The 20,723-nt window shown below is 42.2% G+C and overlaps 1 protein-coding gene across 4 annotated transcripts in view; it reads right to left on the bottom strand.

Annotated features, from left to right (window-relative positions):
* Positions 1–20,723, bottom strand: part of CHD7 (chromodomain helicase DNA binding protein 7) — a 128,295-nt gene that overhangs the window by 77,801 nt on the left and 29,771 nt on the right. For all 4 annotated transcript variants that reach the window (XM_040545706.1, XM_040545708.1, XM_040545710.1 and 1 more), the window contains one exon: positions 8,219–10,076. In XM_040545706.1, coding sequence (XP_040401640.1) covers positions 8,219–9,901 — 1,683 coding nt within the window. In that variant the 5' untranslated portion in view covers positions 9,902–10,076. The remainder of the gene's footprint in view (positions 1–8,218; positions 10,077–20,723) is intronic.

Here is a 20,723-nt window from a genome sequence, read left to right as displayed (position 1 = left end):
CTCTAATTCAATAAAACAGGACGAAACTTTGGCTTCTAATGGAGGTTTTAAGTTGTCAAAACTTGAGGGAGGACTCCAGGGCTGGTAACTGAGGGCAAGTTCTACAGAATCTTGAGCTCATGTAAGGGTATTATAGGACCTCTGATCCTCAGAGGAGGAGGCCATACCCATCTTCCCCACCAAGCATTCCCTTTCGCGCACCACCACCTGGGTGATCCTGAGGTCACACCATGAACAGATGCCGGGACGTGACCTAGACAGAAGCAAACTGGCCAGAGAAGCATCCTTAACAGCACAAGGGTTCACCCAACAATTGTGTGTGCGAGGGAAGGGTTAATATACTGCATCCCAGACTTCATCTAGCTTAATTTGCATGGATTTTATTTTTTTCCCCAGCACTGACTAGGCATTTTGAGAGTCATAAAGCTTCAGCTGCTGGAAAAGAGCGGTGGTGCAGAAGATAGCACCTGGTCTAGCACTGGTACAGCCCGGCCACTCTCCAGTTCTCCTTCTCCAGCCCCCACACGCCTCAGGTTGCAGGCTGAAGGCTCCAGTTTCCAGTTTCCAAGCTGCTCGCACTGGCAAGGAGGTGCAGCTGGAGCAGTGTGCAGGGCACTAAGGGGCACCAGCGGGCCAAATGGCTACCGCTCGCTAGGGCTCGGGAGGCAGGTCACTCGAGCAGCTAGCACGGCAGAGACTCCCTGAACTTCTCTATCCCCTTTTTAACCCTGGCTGTTGGCCATTTCCTCTCCGTTCCTCCTCCTCGGCGCTGCTCCATCAGGTCAGCTGCGTTTCGCTCCCCCCTCCCCGAGGGCTGCTTCCTGCCCACGTTTCCTACTCTGCTCCTGAGAATCGGCCTCGCCGTCCTTCAACCCCTCCCCGCGAGCCTGAGAATTAGTCAGAAGAAAGACTTGCACAGAGAGATACTTTAATCACTTGGGGGGGGGGGGGGGGGGAAGAAAGGGTGTTTCCCTCTCTCCTGAGCTACTCAACTTTAGAACTGGTGATAAAAAAAAAAAAAAAAAAGGTACTAAATATTTATAGATGACATCTCTAAAGAAAAACCCAACAATTTGTTCCCCAAATCCACTAGCACCTGTAAAATATATACCCATACTATTAAAAGAACAGATATCCAGAAAGGAAATCTCTCAAAGAGCAGGGAGGAATGAAATAGAAGGAATAGAAAAGGAATGGAATAGAAGGTACAAATACATCGCATTTGGTGTAATTCTGATAGAGTGTTCAGGTAAGACGATCCTTTTCTTAAAAATACCAATCCAGTACATTAGCTTCCTAGCTGCCTAAATTATCAGTTCTTTCACTATAACTCAGTTTTGAACATTCAGAAGTCCAAAGCACTGGCCCCACCGAGCTGAAGGAGGAAGCAGCCTCTGCAGAAAAAGTTAAAAAGCAAACCTCAAAGCCATGGTGCTCCATCAGAGTGGAAGCTGGTACGTTTACTGTCCTCAGAGCAAAGAAAGAGGAGGACGCTTACACAAGTTTGTAACACCCACATTCACAATACAAGCAAGGACTGATAAGTTTAAAACCAATGGATGCCTCAAATTCCACATGCAAGAATAGGATGGAAGACCAGGAGGAAGATCCATAATAAAAGACAGGAATTTATAATTCAATTGCAACCTGTTCCTTACTAAGGCTGTCACTATAATTAAAGGGAGAGGAGGAGAAAGAAAAAAAAGCAAATCCAGTGTTTCTCCTTTCATTTGCTCCAATTTTCCAGCCTTGAAGTTATGTAGGCTGATACAGACATCAGGGTTTGCAATATCAGCATCAGCTTTCAGTCATGAAAAAAGCTTCTCCAAAACAAGATTTAAATTTGTTCAAATAAATACAAAACATGAGAATGTGTTCAGTCATGGAAAAATAAGATGATTGCCAAATCCCACCAGCAGATCAAGACACTATACTGAAGTACTGAACTGCAGAGTAAGTTAAAAATATTTCTACTTAGGTGATTCCTCAGATAATTCAAATGATTTCAAGAAAATACATTCAGGCCACCGACACATCATAGAAACTTTCCACATAGTCATGTTGAAGAACAAGTCTGGTAACTCTTAAGCCTCCAAAATTGGTATGCTGATGCAGACTTGTATTTTTATGCTAATGCTGCAAACTGACTTTACCCAAAACTCCAGAGCAGATAATTTAATGACACGAATTATTTTCATTGCAGTCAAATCACGGCACCTGAGGGAAGAGCTATTCTTGAAATTGCTTGTACCTCCTTAATACTTAAAAAAGACCAGAGTAAAACTACTTCAAAACTACAAATCTTTGGCCCAAAGGCCTACTCACTCCAGAATCACTCTACCCCTTATTTACGAAAGTACATACAGCCTTCTCAAAGCTGAGGAGGAAATAAGGCTTTAGATCTCTTAATATCAATTATTAGACTGGAATGTATATAAGGAGTTTCATAACATGAATTTTTGAGTCTTGACAAAAGTATTTGATATCAGTTACTATATCCTTGGAGAGACCTGGATATGAACTACTAGCTCACAGCAGAACCAGGTTCATCAGCATAACAGAGTATATTATACTTCATACACGTGAAATAACTCCAAAACTTTTACCAAAAGCAGCTTTAAAGGTCTGTTTTTCTTTTATTTGGGAAATTTAAGTTGTTTTGCAAACACTGTTCTTCAGAACCTTAACAAAATAAAGCAGAAGCTTGTAAACTTAAGAAAACTGTGTGATTACCAGCCTTTACTTTAGGATAAAACCTACAGACTTTCTTCTCAGCTTTTCATTCATCATTTGTCACAACTTCTGACTTGGCCTAGGTTTTTTACTTATATTTTTACATGTGTATGTGCATTTAATAGTTTGCATGCTCATATGACCATACATATATGTATGCATATTTCTCTACATATAAATAACATACAATCGTAACCAAGGTTGAATATTAGTGCTTTATTTGTTCCGTGTAGTCTAGCACCCTCACCAATCTTGCCAACACACATTAGTTTGCTGGTCTACAAACACTTGAAAAACAAAACTAGAATTTCCAGGGCAGCCATGCGACTTTGCTGAACATGCAGCACATGCAGTACCCCAAGAGACCAGCTTGCAGTAACGTGAAAGAGCCTCTGAATCAAAACAAAGAAGTATCCAACGGCGTTTAGAAATTGTAAATTTTTTTGGAGTTGTTCTACTTATTTACAGAAAAATGGTCAAAAATCTAAATACTCAACAGCTGAGTCACATGTTTTCTGGAACAGTGGGTTGTTGCTTACGAATATTCATTTATAGGAAAAATCCTAACCATTTGAAATTATAACATTTCTTACTAAATAAAATTCCAGTACACACACTGAAAGGTAATTGGTTATGTAAAGACAGGAAGGAGATGTGGAGGCTGCCTCTTCCAACTATTCCCAAGCACTAAAAATATTTAAGTACCCAGGAGAAAGTCAACTTGATTTGAACATGCCAGCAATACCAACTTAACATGGACTCTCTGCTGGGTTAGAATTCACTTTGAAACACCCCAGCTGAAAACAGTTTGTATTAACACCCCTCTCCATTGTGGTGTATCTGACTATAAATTACGCTGAGGCAGCAACATGAAGTTTTAAATGCAGAAAGGTCCTGTCACAGGGATGACTCTGCTGGTGACTCAGCTGGACTTTCCCTGCCTCTTCCCCTACAATGAAAGGCAGGAAATTTCAAAAGAGTGCATTCATGCCAAAGAGAGCCAAGACTTACCACGCAAAGCAAAGTCACATGCCCACAGGTAAACAAGACAGAAGAAAAAAATCTGGTAGTGAACTGCTAGCACAAAACAAAGACCTCCTCCAAAAGAGGTCGGGCACCTCAACCCAGTATTTTTCAGCACTGCCAGAGCTGCTGTAGAGTTCTACCATTTAATCTAGCATGGAGGCCATTAACCATAACCATTTGTCATTTAAGTGTTCCCATATTTGACTACAAATAATGTACATCGCTTCATGTTTGTGGAACATGGTTAATGAACAGGACTCGAAACTCCAGCCCACACAGGAGCCAGCAGCTACTGTAAATAGAAAGTTCTGTAGAACAACACACCCAGGATAGTCTATTCTTGGCAGAGAAAACTCTTACACTCAATTACTATCAAAATGTAATAGAAACCGCATGGCATCAGACCCCCAAAGACCTATCTAACCTGATATCCCACCTCTGATAAAGCCTGGGGAAGAGTATGAGAAGTAAACATGTACACAGTAGATGCATCCTAATAACGAACTCTCAGCCACTTGTTATTTATGGCGCAGATCTGATGAGCCAAATGTGGTGCCTTCGTGTTTATCCAACACTGATGCATTTTTCTGTACATCTCAGAGATCAGCATCTTAATGCGGTGTTCTGCACTCACCACCTGACAATTTGCCAAATGCCCTAAAACTATCTGGGAGACAAAACCAGGAGACAAACAACATTTGTTTCATATTCACCATTTCCATGCACCCATACCACTCACAATTTTACAGGCTTTCACTGTGTCTTCTCTTCTCCCCTTAACCATTCCTCTCCATCCTTTTTTTCAGGTGCTATCGTACTTTCTGAGGTGTGAGGAAGGGACCAAGAACTGCACAGCACTTGCCACATAGGCATACCGTGCATATAGGTACCAACATGAGAGCAATCTTTGCTTTGCTCTCTACTACTTCCACAGCAATCCCTACTGTTTTATTCCTGTGACTGTCATAGCGCGTTTCAGATAGCCATCCAACACCAAGATCCCACTTCTAAGCAGAGATTTTTGTTTACCATTCCATTGCCCAGACACCATGCCTTGATTTATACAGCTTACAGCCAAACGGCTGACGTTCCTATTGCATTTCTAGCCATTTAGCTTCACTACTGTAGGCTCTTCCTCAGTTCTGCACTTGGCACTCAGCTTTATTTGACTACGTTGACAACAGTGGACTTTGTCATCTGACTTTCCACTCTTTTCTACAACATTTATGAATATTTTGGAGAGCACAAGCTCACAAGCCCAACACAGATGCCTCCTCCGCTGTGAAAACAAACAAGCTGCTCCCACCCTCTGCTTTGTACCTTGGCCAACCATCCTGCCACTGCAGAACCTGTCTCCCCACGGCCACTGAACTCTTCCGAAAGCCTTTACCGAGCAACGTTTTCAAAACAGGGCTTGAAAATCAAACACACCAACTGCACATCCCAATGCTATGCTGGTGTGTATAATACCTGTAAAATTCAACCAACGTCAGCAAGTCGCTGCTAACAAGGTCCTACTTTTCATAACCATATCTAGCTTTCATCTGTTAATCCAGCCCAGATGAACTGTCAATCACCAGCTGTACCTCCCAGCCAAAATCATGAGCAGTTTTGTACGCAAAAAGTAAAGAACTCTAGAATCGACACAGCAATTTCTTTCGAGTTAAAAGCAAAAGAATTTCACTTTCCTTCCAACATATCTAAAAACAAAACAGTAATTTGGTTAACCACAAGTATTACAGCCTTCCCATGATAAGGCTAGCTTCAAATCACTGAAAAATAATTACTAAGATGGCTTCTGTTGATTTAAAAGTACATAGTGATTTTCATTTCACCAACGACATTCATTTGTTGATTCATTTTATACTAATAAAAACAAACCAGCCATTTAAATAACTGTTGCTCAGTGAACAGTCTTCTGCCAACTGACATGAAGGCAAAACCACGACAGAGGCAGGATAGCTGCAAATTCTGCATTCAAGCTTGAGAGCAGGGTTTTCACACATCTGCATTTTTCCCCAGGGGGTGAGGAGGAGCTGAGTTTTCATTGACTCGAACAATTTCTATTTGATCCAAACAGTTTTCCAGGGGGAAATGAGTGCCTGTCAAGTGTTTCATTACTACAGTCAGGTCTCAAACTAATTACTTAATGGGAAGGTATGTTAGCAATAACTTTTACCAAATAAAAACTTAACCGAAGTAGGCTAACAGAGAACTTACTTGGCTAGCTACATCTGTTTGAATTACTGATTTTAATCAAATAGCTTGAGTTATCATGTGGTTTTCCTCTAATTATTTAGTTTCAGCACTTACCTTTGTTCAAGTTATTCATGTGCTGTTCAAAACTTTGTAATTGGCTGCACTGCTTGTTTAAGAGCTGAGCTGCCTGCATTTTACCTTTTCGGTTAAAGGGAAACGAACCCAAGAACGTTTAAAAAGCCCCTCTATTCTACAAGGAGATGCTCTCCTCCCAAACCATCTGTTGCTGCGAAAAAGAAGTTTACTGGATGATCAGATGAAAACACGGAATTAACTCCGCTGCAGAAGACCACAGCTTTAGAGCTCAGCCTTTGTCACAGTCAACCTCAAGTCTCCCCTTCCTACATCCTCACCATTGCTAGTTGTGAAAGGTATCAGCAGCACTGGGTTTTGCTCCTTACAGCTTTATAAGTCTTATTTTACCATGTCTAGATTTCTATTTTTTTTTGTGATAGACATGTCAGCTCTCATCTTCAGGGTAAAAAACAATGTCTCCAATCTTGTACCTCTTTCTGATCCACAATCTTTCTGTACAGGTTTTTCCATGCCGTCATTTCCCCTTTTCAAAGTTTCTGCTTATTCTCTCAGGTTTTTTTGTTTGTATGGTTTTTTTTTTTCATAAAGTCTTAAGTTCTCTCCTTTTATGTCCTGCTTAGCCACGCAATTGATAACACAAGAGGGACTGCCAGGAGCCACCCTCTCAGCCAGGACCACACAACCCTACGTCCACGCGAGAACAGCAATTTACATTCCCCAAAGCGTGAGCGTGGAGGTGGGGGGACGAATGGCCACCATGCAAATAAAATTTCCCCCCCATTTTAAGTGGGGGAGCAAGGGAGAGAAAGACGGTCGTGAAGACACCCTTTCAAGGGCAGAGCTTCCTCTTCCCTCCCATGAAGAGTCCGGCCTTCCCCTCACCCCGGCTTAGCCCTGATCTCCCTTCCAGGGCTTCATCACCCTACGGCATACACCCAGTGCTCCCCCCTTGGAGAATGTGGAAGCCTCTCCCAGCTGCTGAGCTGCTACATCCACCACTCCTTGTCAGCTGCCTCCCCGCAGCACATACATCTGATTCCCAGAGCCGCCTCATGCTGTGCGGAGCAGCTAACAGAAGCAGCCGGCAGGCAGCAGCGGAGGGGACTGCCGAGCAGCTGCCTTCCACGCAGTCCTGGGACGCTGGCTAGGACAGCTGTTTTTATGATTTATTGGGCTTATTGTAGCGTCGTATCATTAGGACTGCATTCCAACAATTGTCTCCAAACATTTATGGGCAGAGCTACTTGGCATTAATTACCGCGGGGCTTTAAAAATAATTAAACCTCTGATATCTTGGCCACCTATTCGTTCAGTACCAAAACCTCTTGAATGATTGACTGACAGAGCCAGAGGCAAGCGGTGGCAAACCCGAAGATCCCAAAAGGCACCTTTTCAGCTCAGGCTTAACTTCCTAACACGTAGCCAAAACCTGCTAAGCTACAGAGGGATCAAGATGTTTTAACGTTTCTAGCTTTTAATTGAAAAACAACATGGAAGCAATATATTTTCATCGCAATCCAGCAGATCAGAGACTCGGTAAAATAAAACTTCTATCTTACTTGAGATTTCATTTAAGCCTCAGAAGATTTGATTTTAGACTATGATTCACATCTGCTGTCTTCTGTTGCATAAACCGGTGCCCCATCGCTTCCCAACTGCATTACTTAGTGCTGAAACAAGTTCATCCTGGACATTTTTTCACATATGAAAATTTCAGCTTTAACTTAACAAAACGAAAACAACGCATTCGTTTGGCGTTTAAAGAAAATCCTCAGTTTCGCTAAGACAAACCCATTACAATACACACTTCTTTTTGCAGGTTGCAAATACAAGATGCTAGTTTAAATTACAGTTCTCACACATGCTTTCCATTTTCCCCTCAAAGGAACCAACAAGGGAAAAAGAAAACAGGTATTCAGTTTGCCCTGGTGCCGTATCATATTTCGGTCTATCCACAATGTTATCCTTTAATAATCTCTGTAAGAACATTAGCAAGCTATCTGAACCTCATTTTACCTTTTAGCTTCCGTGTACCAAGAAAGCCACGTAACCAGTAAAAAAACAGGGAGGTCAAGCAAGAGCAACTATTTTGAAAACACAGACCTTGTGTATACTGAAATTATTGCAAATGCATTTCATGTTTTACTCATCGGAAGCAGCTTACCTGAAGGACAGGCACTTTTTGCGGTGTGTTTTGTGGTGACTGGTGAAGCTGTGCCCAAGGCTGATGATGAGGATGTGGTGGTGGTGAAGACTGATGATGTATCCCTGGATGAGGCTGCATGGGAGGACAGGTTGGCATTTGCTGTTGAAAAGACTGCTGTTGACTAGGAAGCTGCTGGCCAGATATTAGTCGCTCTTGTATTGCTTGTGGATCTGCAAGGCCAACACCTGGACAACCGTTTGGTCTCATGTGCCCACCCATCTCCCGTGGTGTTGAAGACATACCCAGAAACGGCCGATTCTGTTGCATGTTGCGGGGGCCCATATTCCTTTGTCCAATTCCCATGGCACCAGGGGGCTGGTGTGACGGCTGAGGATGGGGTATATTTGGATAACTGCCAACTTCCATTGGTATTCCAGCGCTACCGGGTCTGACCTGCGGAGGAGGTGTACCTGCTGGATTACTCATTGCTTTCATAGGTGACATGGGAGGTGGAGAGGCATAAGTTCCCTGAGGCTGTGAAGGGTGCATAGTTTGCGTGTTCATTTGGTTAAGTGAGCCACTAGGGTGGATGGGTTGCTGGTGCATTAGTCCTTGACCACTGTTTGATGGAAATCCTACAGCATTTGGGTATCTTGGTACAGACTGATTCATTGGAGTGTTATTTGTAAGGCCTAAATTCTGATTCATCCCTGTATTATTAACTAATCCCTGATTAAGGTTACTGTAAGGATATCGAGAATACTGCCCTGAGTTGTTTATAGTAGGTGAGGGTACCGTCTGGCTCCGAGAACTAAAATTAAGTGTTTGCGGCCGAACAGCACCCTGCTGGGGAGGATTAGGGGAGAATCTGGGACTGTGGGCTACTGATTCTCCATGGAGAGCAGTGGGGGGATGGTGGTGAAATTGCTGGACTGAGTGTCGCAAAGAAGGTGCCATACTGGGATTCTGCTGGGGCACATGAGACAAGTGGCCAGGTCCTGAGGTGGCAATGAAGGGGTTTCCCTGATTGAGGCCTTCTTGGCCTTGAGAAAACTGGTTCATCCTTTGCTGTTGCGGCTGACCGTGCTGCTGCATTGAAAAATCGCCGCGAGCCATGTAGTTTCCCATCTGCTGCATGTGCTGAGGGTGGCCCTGCCCAGGGGGTCCAGAGGGTGCCTGCGGCGGCTGCGTCGGTTGCGGCTGCGGCTGCTGTTGCTGCTGGTAGGGTGCTCTGATCTGGTCTGGCACTTGAACCGCCCGCGGCCCCCACATGGAGCCGCTGTCTACGAAGGGTTGCCCGTGTCTTTCGTTCTGCATGCTAGGATAGACTCCCATCTGACCACCGGCACCACTGCCGTGAGGAACCTGAGGAACCGGAGGGTTGTGATACTGCGAATGAGGAGACGCTATACCGTTCCCAGGGGCATTGCTTATCATCCTGTTCGGCTGATCCATCAGGTGCATTTTCTGCTGTTCGTATTGATTATAGTGATCAAAATGGGTCAACTTTGCTTGATTTTGATTTGCGGGGGGGTGATGAAGAGATGACTGTAAAGAGGGAAATCCTTGATCCATGGGCATTTGCTGCCCCATAGGATTCACCGGGTTTTCAGGATATCCACATTCTCCAAGACCTTCCAGCCCTTCGCTGAAAATATTCCCATCTTCTCCAAACAGACTCATCATTCCTGGATCTGCCATCTTTTTTCAGCACACAGCTCCTCAGAGCTACAACTAGAAAGCTAGTCTGTGCTTCACCTCAGTGAGGTGTTTTGTCCTCAAAGCCTTTAATCCTCAACTAATCTCCTTCATGTCATTCCATATTTCCTTAATTCTTTTGGACCACGCAGTGTCAGGCAAAGTCTGGTTACTGCTCCTAGAGGAAGCGGGGGAAGGGAGAGAAAGAAAGGAAAATGTTGAAATAAATAACATCGGGCAATATAAACAAAACACAGTTAACTCTTTTTTAGACAACGACAGCTAGTTTCAGCCCCCGAAGCACATCTTAAAAATGCATTTCACTTTAAGAAGGTTGCGTTAGCTTTATCAGAAGCTTTATTACGATAGAGAGTTAGGAAGCAAGCAAAACACTACCCTTAACCTTAAATTAATCCATTCACTACACTTCCTAGTGTTCCTTTCTTGGGTGGAATAGAACAAAAGAACACAACATGCAGCAGCAGCAGCTGCCACAGCAGGTAGGCAGATGTATGAATATAGCCAAGCAGCCCATCTGCCGAACTAAAGCCCTGAAAACGCTCTAGTTACCAACAGCATGTCCTTAACCTTATTCCCTTGAGCTGCGTAATCAGATGAGCAAGCAGAAGCACCAAGTCCTGCGACAGACTAAAGTTAGTTATACAGACAACAGATTTTTCAAACACGCACAGAGGTGACCCTCTAAAACGTACCAAACTCAAGACCTAACTCAACATTTAGGGAAAGAAATATATTTATTTTCTTAAACACAGAATTTATCTTAATTAAACGAAATTGCAAACTGAAAGACAACATGACATCTTCCCATTTAAGCAAAACTATATACCGGATTTGTGTAAGAAAATTAATTTCAAAAGCTTCATTTTATATGTGACAGATTTCGGAATCCCCACCACAATTTCCCTCATGATGATTACGGGGAACACTGTCACTGGAGTTCATTATTCATCTTCAAGCAATCATGCTACTAACCGTAACTACAGTAATTCAGAAGACCACACTAAAGTTTTGTTCTCTTGAAAATTACGTTCTGTACGAGTCACTAAGGAGAATTAGCAACGGCAAAAGAATTTAAATAATAAAATAGTCACCCAACAACGTATGCACTTGCACTTGGGGGGTGGGAAATTATGTAATGCATGTTAACAGAATAGCTTCAGAGAAGTTTGAGTCTAGCTTTTTCACAGGGAAGCCTAGCATGTTCTGAAATACCTCCCCCTTTCCCCACAACTCAACTGACTTTGTCTTCATACAACGAAAGCTATTCTAACACTACCTTTCCTTCTTAAGACAAGAATTTTAAATGCTGTGGTCAAGGAAACCCATCCACATACCAAACAAAAACAACTATTTTTGCATCGTCATTACTTAGTATCAACTGTACTTGCAGATACCGACCTGCCCTCAAACAGTGACCACACAAAACAAGATTTAAAAAATTTGTACTTTCGCATCTTACATTTTGTTGCAGAGGAGGGATGCTTTCAGTCACTTGGATGCAAAATGCCAGGCCAGACTGTTTTTACCGGAGGCAATTTGCCCCAAACAAGTTTTAGGGAGAAAATATCAGCACATTTATTACACTTCTGGTAGCCATTGTCAAGAGGACCTTCTACAGCATGAGGCAGAGGGCGAGAGGAAAAGCACAAGCATTTATCACTCCTCTTAAAATAGCATTTGAATGTCACCTTTAAAACCACACTCTTAAATCTCTTTAGTGCTCAGCTGGGATATTAACACTTATATTTCTAAATCACTTGAGGGTAAATTCCTACAAGCCACCTTCATGTCTCTTAATATCTATTTCTTTTGATTTCATTGTCTTTATTAAGCAAAAGCCATCTGTACTGCTTCCCACCTCAATCAGTTTACTAAAACACAGCATAAGAAAGCTCCAACAAAGCAAGGAGCCTCCTTCACTGAAACAAGCTTGCAGCATTTGACTGCTCCAGAGCAAGCTGTTTGGTCATGGTGAAGATCCCTCCAGTGATTTAAGATCACCGAAAGACTTCTGATGCTGCATACTGCAGTCAGGAGCTGGCAAAGCTGAACACCATCGTGTACAGAGGGCCTCTAACGGAGCAGTCGCTTTGCTGGGAAAGGCTAAACAGCACAGTGCACAGCTACCCTGGGCGATATCAAACTTGAGCCAAGCTGACGATCTCCCCCATCAGCTTGCCTACTCACACCCACAGAATTACGGACAGCAAGAATTTTCACTGATTTTGTTACATAAATCAGCTGACAAGCTTCTGATAAAACTCAGGTGCTGGTCAACCACCAACAGCCAACATTGGCAACCAGTAGTTAGGACCTGCTCCTGTACCCACAAACCCAAACTGAAATAGCGTAAGGGTTTGGCTCAAGCAAACACCTCCATTCTGCCCAGCTGGCTCCGTCCCAGTCTGCAGATCTGGACTCGGACCCATCACTTGCATGGAAGGAGATGTGCACACGTCTGGTTTCCTGAGCACATGGCCTTTAAAAAGATAAGCAACCTCTACGTTTATGGCACGTTTTGCACGCAAACAACAGATCTATCAACTAAATTAAGAGTGAAAATGCCATTTGCCACTATTTATGATTTTAGCTCTGCATTTTTATCTAAAGTGCCAATTGATTTCATGGTTGTTCTGTTAATGCTAAAGCTATAAGGTTTGAAACATGGCATGAGAAAGCATTTGAGAAGTTGTCTCCAAGTTGTGGTAGTATTTCTTCAGATTTAAGTTTGGCCTTAAATCTATGACCGCGGTCATTTACAGTCAACTGTGCTCTCACCAACCTTATGCTACTTCCCCAAACAAAAAAAGTCTCACCCCTGATGTGATATACGATTAATAGCACATGTTTAAGAATGAAAGACAATAGCAGCTACAGTCTGATCAAAACAAATTAACCAACTTTTTTTAACCAAAAAGTCAGTACTTGAAATTTCCTTGTGACCCGCAACCTTCTATGTTAATAGGACAGAAGTCTTCCTGATAATTAAGCAATTCACGAGAGTCACAGCATTACAAAAAATTGCAACCTTTTCTTAGCTTCTTTCACTACAAGCAATGTAATTTCTCTGCTTAAATCCTTCAGTTTGATCAAGGTCGTTTTTTAGTTGTTGTTAGTGTTCTGCTTTTTTCTATTAAAAAAAAGGCACAGACAAAGAAACAAGGGTAGGTCCTTCATCAAAGAGTAATTCTAGCTAAGACATTCACTAAGCAGTATCGTTCACTTCCCCATGAAAGCAAGCATACTAACATCAAGACTGGACAATGACTGACCATGATATATTCAAGCCTAAAGTTGGTGGTTGGTTTTTTTTCTTTTTTTTTTTTTTTTGATTTTACAGCTTAAAAATACATACTTATACATCATCTCCTCTACTATCCCATATGCAACCAACAGACATTCATGAAACAATGACTATCTGAATCCTTAAACGGGTAGATTGCTGAATAAATCTGAGTGTATGAAGAGATGGTGATTTTTTTCTAAACTTTATCTTAACCAAACTCACAGACTTTGCTATAAAATTCTATAGCTTTTCGGTTCCTGAACATGAAAGTTTGTACCAAGCAGACTGAACTCAGAGTCAATGAATATATTTCCTTAATGCTGCCTAGACAACCTACTTCTGTTCAAAGCAATGGTATGATCCCAACCACCAGGACAGTCGATTGCTTAACAACCCTGTTGTCTCAACAGACAAAGCTTAAGTTTACTCTAGTCCGCAACATTCCAGTCCTAAACAGCCAGACCTCCCATTTAAGTCGTAGTTAACCATTGCTCGACTTCGTATTTCAGAGTTCAGCAGCCTTGGGCAGCTCCCCACTTTTATGAGTGAAACAAAACTGGCTGCTGCATAAGCATAACCTGATGTAGTGCTGCAGACACTCAAACCTGAACTTCATTAGCCTTGTTCCCAAAGCAGAAAGCAGCAGGTCCCGGCCCTCAAGAACAGGAAGCAGCAAGGGCAGCATACAGACGTGCCTGCCCTCTGCTATGCCATCTGCACATTCTTCTGCTCAGAAGAGCTATTTGTAAATCGGCAGGTCCCTCTATGTCCTTCTACACAAGACATTTAACACCATTTCTTGATAGCTATACAGCAAGTAAACCAAAAAAAAACAGAATGTGTAAAGGCTGCTAATACTGACTGCTCAAAGCTCTTCTTCCAAGTGAGATGTGTCATACGCAGCTGACATATACGTGTATATGACACATACAGCTATCAGTTGATATCTCAGACAAAACTATAAGTACTTGATAGACACAAACAAAACAGTTTCTTATATAATGGAATTATGCATCCACACAATACAATATACACTGCAAATACCACGCTGCTTTGAAGAATTAGGCTAAAGAGACCTCTCAAGCTAAAAACCGAAGCCAAAGGTCATTTTGAGACTGGAGCCTCAAAAATGTAGGATTAAACATTAGGCTACTAAATCTGCATTTAAACAGTGCATATTTAAACTGCTTTTCAATACCACGAAGCTCCTACCAGCTGCTAGGAGTAGTAATTTAAGAATTTGCCACATAGGAGTAGATGGCACAAATGACAACAACCAGAGACATATTTTACGTTGGAGGAAAGCATTCACCAACAACTCCATGAAACACAAGAAATATCCTGGTAAATTCATAAAAAAATATGCCAAGAAATGACAGCTATAGAAGACAACTGAGGAGATTTCTACCTTTCAGGTCAGCTACCTATGGAGCAAGCAGCACTTCTGATGCCAGGACAGTTAAGCAGGTGCCATACCATACGTATAGGAAGCATGCCTAGTCTCCTGCTTTTTTAATGCTTAGTTCTCATTCTATCACAGACAACTCTTCATGCGCAGTACATTTGTCCTGCATATAGATTAGCCAAAAAGAAAAAACAGATCTGTAAACTGATTACAATAAGATTTTTAATTGTAACTTCCAAAGAAACGTGGTTATCTGAGTGCCTAAAAGACACTTCATATCTATCTATAATGCTTCCCTATAATGCTTTTTTCTTTTAATGCCATAACACACTTCAGAAAGTACAGCTGTGTTAAAAATCAAGTCCATATAGCTTGTATCAGATCAAAGGATGGCAGGAATCTTGCTCCCCCCCTGCCCTGGGAAAGGGAGAATGGACTTGTGAAGGTGAAAAGAATGAACTCACATGGTTCAGGAATATTCTTCTGCCTTCAGTGACAAGAGTCAGCAAATACAACGTAAGTATTTCTGAAAAGTTTAATTTCAGATATGGCTTAGTAAAATCCAGCTAATTAGCTCTTTGCAGAAAACACATCCCTGCAGATATCTACACTGGCAAATTTAAGGCAGTTAATACGTCCTGTTAAACCAACAAGGAGGGGGAGGTGGAAGGAAAACCTCACATGCCTTTCCTCAGAAATCAGTTTTTGCATATGTGGAGTCACCTAAACAACAGAAATGTTATTCAACAACATTTTGGGGGCAAGAAATCCATCAAATCTAAGTTTCCCACACAATCTTCAAGTAGAAACCAGATTGCGTTTTATTTCCCTAACACATCATGTACTTTGGCAAAGAACAGGCTTTTACAGAGGCAACTGAGGGCACAACAGCCTTAGAATATTTGGCAGCTCGCTGCTGTCAAGCAGCTGATGCGGGAATGACCAGCTAGAGTTCAGCCTGTGCCACACATTTGGAAACAATATCCTACGTCATTCAAGTTCACAGGGGCTTTGATACGAGAACCACAACGGCATCATATAGGAGGAGGATGATGCAAACCCACCCGGCCTGGCTGTTACAACACACACACCGGCGGCAAGCGACTTCTGCATTCACAGCGCCAGCTGGACTGCGAGCGCTCCTCCTAACATGGGGCACTGCTAATTTTAAATCAGCACCTACAGCGTTAAGCAAGAAGCCACAAGCAAGCATGGTCTTTTCTTTCCAGGCCAGAAGAAAAAGAGGAACGTGTTTATTCCTTTTGTTAAAAATCCCCAAGTACATATTTTTAATAAGGTAATCAGAAGGGGGAAAAAAATTGGTTTTACGTATAAGTACATTACAAAGGGCAAGAGGGGGAGGAACAAGTCTAAGCCAGAAACACTTCAGTTTTCGTGTTATGTGGCTTGGAATTTTAAGAGGCCTTTTTGGTCATACGACCACCCTCTCTCCCAACATAAGTTTAAAATACAGATGGGAGAAGGAGGAGGTTTATCTAAAAATAGTCCTAGATAAGTAAGAGAAACAATTGCAGTCACAAAAATATGTCAGGAATACTTTTAAAAATACTCGATAGCCGTGTTATCTCGCAAATAGCCCTCTGAAGAGGAGCAGGGGCAGGTTTAGTGTAACCCCGTGCTCGGCCTGGACGCCACCCGAGCGCAGCCCGTGCGGGATGTGTGATTTTTAAGCTTTAACCAGAGGGTGAAGCATCGCCGGTGCCAAGCGCTCGGTCCCCGCTGCGGACATGGGCCATGGCGACGCGAGGACAGCGGGAACAAAAAGCCCGAGCGGGACCAGGGGGGAGGCGTCAGAGGGAAGCCATATATTGCTGCCATCAGTCACCACGAAATCTCCTAGCAATTACGTCCCCTTATAAAGCTGACACTAAACCAGCCGAGGATTCAAGAGGTGGGGCCAGCGGCGACCCGCTGAGGCGCTGAAAAAACACCCAGCGCAACTGATGACTCTTGTTAAGGGCCGCGCTTTTTGTGCACCTACTGCAGTTGTCACTGATTAACCAACTGATCTGGCAATTTCCTACATTCTTTTGCATTTAAAAAGGATCTGAGGGCTGAGAGTCGTCCCCTTTCTTATTCCAGGAGGAGCTGGAGACGGCAGCCAGGCCTGGCCAGGGTGCAGGGGCCCCGCTCCGGCCGCCCTCCTCCCCCCCGCTCAGGCCTGCAGCTGAAAATAATTTATCTGTTGGCTTTGCGAGAGCCCGGCATCTGCGATTGGGAGGGAAACGTATCCATCACGAGTAAACTTGAGCACAAAGACAGGCGGGGTGTCACAGGATACCGAGGGCCAGAGGTCACGGCAGCGAGCGGGAGGCTTTGCGCGGGCCGGGGGCAGGCCGCAGGCATGGCTGCCCCCGTCCTCTTCGGCGTGCAAAGCAGTGCAAAACGGCGGTGGTGGGACACGGCGACATCTCTGGGGTCAACGAAGCGCCCACACGGCCGCCATCGCACAACAATAACGGACAGGTGATGGAGGAGCAGGGCCCACAGCCTTCCCCTTCGGCTAAGCGGTTGGAAGCGGCTCGCGGTGTTTGGAGAGCTGGGAACTGTAAAAATTCATGAGGTGGATACGCGGCTGTTTCCCAGGGTTTCCGAACACGTGATATTCAGTGAAATGTATTTTTTTAATCATGGGCAGGTTTTAAACTTAATCATTATCCCAAAAGGCTATTTCCAGCTAGGGAATTATGAGCACTTTAAAGTAGCCAGACCCTATATTTTACTTTACCTGTTAAAAGGCCAATACAATCATGTTTCATTCATAGTTTATGAAGTCTGAAAAACCACTTGATGAAATTACAGTCTACCCATACCACACATGGTATATTTGTCCATGTATATTCTATAATCATTTCAATTTATGACTTGTACTTAAGAGTCATTTTCCTGTACATGTGTTCTTCATAAATACTGGTAGATCACAGTCTGCATTTGTACAGGAACCACATATCCACACTCATTTCTGTGAAGATAAATACACTTTATACATGCAAAGTGAAAAGCCAGAGTTTTCACAGAACTAAAGAGAACATATTTCAGGGTCGTGGAACAAAATGGTAGTTCTCCCTTACGCTCTTTACATGTGGCAAGATGAATCATCCTACATCTGAACTTAAGCCCTTACTCAGCATCCAGCACTGATGGTAATTTTTGCCCAATATATTTAGCATACTGCCTTGAACCTTTCAGCAAATAAAAAAATTATATATTACATTCGAAAAGGATTACAAGTTATCCTCCCCTCCCCTCCAAAATAACATCAATGTTATATAAAGTAAATATTTTAAATGAAATCACACATGGTCTAGTGGATTTCACAAGTCTTGCTTTCTGGTATTACAGCTCTTTTTGCTAACAAACATAGTAACTCTGTATTTTATCATATGCAATAGACCATTTAAAAGCAGTGTGAAATTATTTCACTAACTTGAAGTCAACCGTAACAAGAAAGGGTTTGGGGGCAAGGGGACAAGAAAAATAGTACATTGGACAGAATACATTTTGGGAACCTTCATTTACTGCCTGGACTGTTAAATAGGCCCACTGATTTCCCACAGAATATAGCAGCTGAGATACAGGACAAATACCTAAACACCTTCCACACCTACTCTTAATTGGACTGCTAGAGTTTTTTGCTTTTTTAAAAACACATAATTAAGATTATGACCCAGAACATCCTATCACTTTTTTGCAGAAAGATATGCCAAAAGGGTGGTTTATTCTTGGCCTGTGGACTGGAAATATGCACTTGTATATATAAATGAAGTTTGACTTTGTTTTTTAACATGACGTCTGCCTCAGTGATGACCAGTGATTATTAAGACCACACCATAAGTGACTATACCAAGCTATTTTCTGCAACAGAGAACACTGAAAAGAGTTCGAAGCTCTCAACAGTTTCCTGTGTACAAGACTAAGATATTGAAGAATAAAAACCTGCTACCTTCAAGTTCACATATTTCCTGTGCTCATTTACTTTAGCTATATTTGAGCACGTGACAGTTCATAGGTGAGTATACAGACAAGGAAAAAGGTGCCTACAAAGTATAAGCAATCCTGCCAGAAGTTATACACTGGAATGGGGGCTGCCAGATCAATGCAATCAGGCATTGTGTCCAGCGTGGCTTTCCTTTCAAGGCAGGACTGAGCTAGAATGCTTTTCCTCCGTAAAAGCATAGGAGATTCAAAAGGAAGAGAACTAAATCTCCTTGCGCAGAACTTTAATAAGTCTCCAGTTTCTTCTTTACAAAGAAGAAAACTAGCTAGGGTATTTTCAAATGTGTTGTTTAATTGATATACACTTTAAAATGACTCCATATACACTTTAAAATGACTTTCTACTCAAAAAAGCAAACAAACAAACAAACAAAAGTCTTCTAGGGGAAAAATTGTCATCTAAAGTTTTAGACCTATGCCACTCACTCCCCTTTTCATCAAGATTTTAAAGAACTTGGAAGTAGTCTGCAAGTCAAAGATAATTACCAATCCAGTCTCCAGAGCTACAGTCATTCAAGCTATTGCAAGCAGTAGAAGCAGCTGACATCCATCTACCACAACGCCCAACAGGAAAGTTCTTGAGCTACCTTCAATTCTCCACAAGCTTTTCAGAGACTGATGATGAGCATACAAGAGTAGTGCTGCATATCTGTTCATGTATACAATGCAAAAGGAAGTTTTTACTCATCCGAGAAACAAACTTGGAAATTGGTTCTGTTTCATGGAAGGTAACTCCATCTCTCAAAAAGCAGGGCTAAACTCAAAACTGAAACCACTGTCTTTATCTTTACTGTTCTTAATGATTCACATTCCATTTAAATTAACCCTTTAAGCTTATCAATCTTGCTACATCATTTACAGAGGATTGTAAATTTACAAGACATTTTAAAAATAAACCCATTCTCAGTGTCCTCCCTTCAGCAAAAAAAGACATTTTTTCTACTCATTAAAAACTTGCTGTGAGGTTAAAATTTAGTGTAGGTGGGTTTTTTTGTTTTGTTTTTCTTTTTTTAAGTTGGAAAAGCAAGCAAATTAAAAGAGGGATAAATATTCTCATTTTTTGGTCAACCTATTGCGTGAAGAAGTCTGATTCATAAAATGGTTTATAAAAAAGAGGCAAAAAATACTTAAGCAGCAAAGATCATAGAACAACAGAATTCAGGACTCAATAATATGAGACAGCTAAAAACATATTCGTGTCCTTACAAACTATGTAGAGAGAGAAATTAAAACAGGTACAAAGAATTTGAGATAGCAATGCTAAATAAAAATTCCAAATTGTTTTTCTCTTTACAAAAAGACACTAAGAATACAACAGCCATCAAAAGACCAAAACCATGAACCCCTCCACTATGTTTTACTTAAGATGCAAACAATAAATGGCCTTATCATAGCATCCTTAGCACATCAGGAAGCAGCCTGTCTCTCTAAGTTAGCGTGCAAAGGCTTGCACACCCTGAACCCAATATACAGTGCACAGCTGAGGAAAAAGCATGCATGAGGCTCTGCTAGAGATCAATTGATTCAGGGACCACTGGAAATGGTGACAGATGCTTATGCTGTGTAAGCTGAAGCTATTTGGACCTCCAGCTGAGATTCAGGTAACTGTTTCATTAATGGTGCCTATAAAATAAAATCTAGTTCTAGTATCCCCCAGTTATATATATACTATATGACTGGTCATGAAAGTAAAGTACGCAGAATTACTTGAAAGGGATGATAAACTGCCTGCTGCCACTAATAAAACCTCCACAATGAGCTTTTCCAACCAACTTTTTACAGCACCTTTTTAATTATTGTATCTGATGACAAAGCATCATCCAAAAACCTGAAGCACAGAAGATCATGATTCTTCCTTTCCTACCCTGCTTAGCACCTGAAGTCCGCATGTACCCTCTGTGTTTTTCAGAGAACAACAATCTCTGAACTTAGCCTTGAAATAGGAGCAAGAGAGAAGATCACCTCAAAAAAAAAAAAATCACATTATATTCTCAACTGAAATTGCAGCTTCAGAGCAAAGCAAGCTGAAACATCTCACCTCAGTACCCCTAGGACACTGTACATCAGTGCCAAGCTTGAATAAGGCAGTGTTGTTG

The sequence above is a fragment of the Cygnus olor genome, chromosome 2 (assembly GCF_009769625.2).
Source record: "Cygnus olor isolate bCygOlo1 chromosome 2, bCygOlo1.pri.v2, whole genome shotgun sequence".
Classification (NCBI taxonomy): Eukaryota; Metazoa; Chordata; class Aves; order Anseriformes; family Anatidae; genus Cygnus; species Cygnus olor.
The sequence above is the reverse complement of the archived record's forward strand: the minus strand, read 5'-3'. Positions and strand labels throughout refer to the sequence as shown.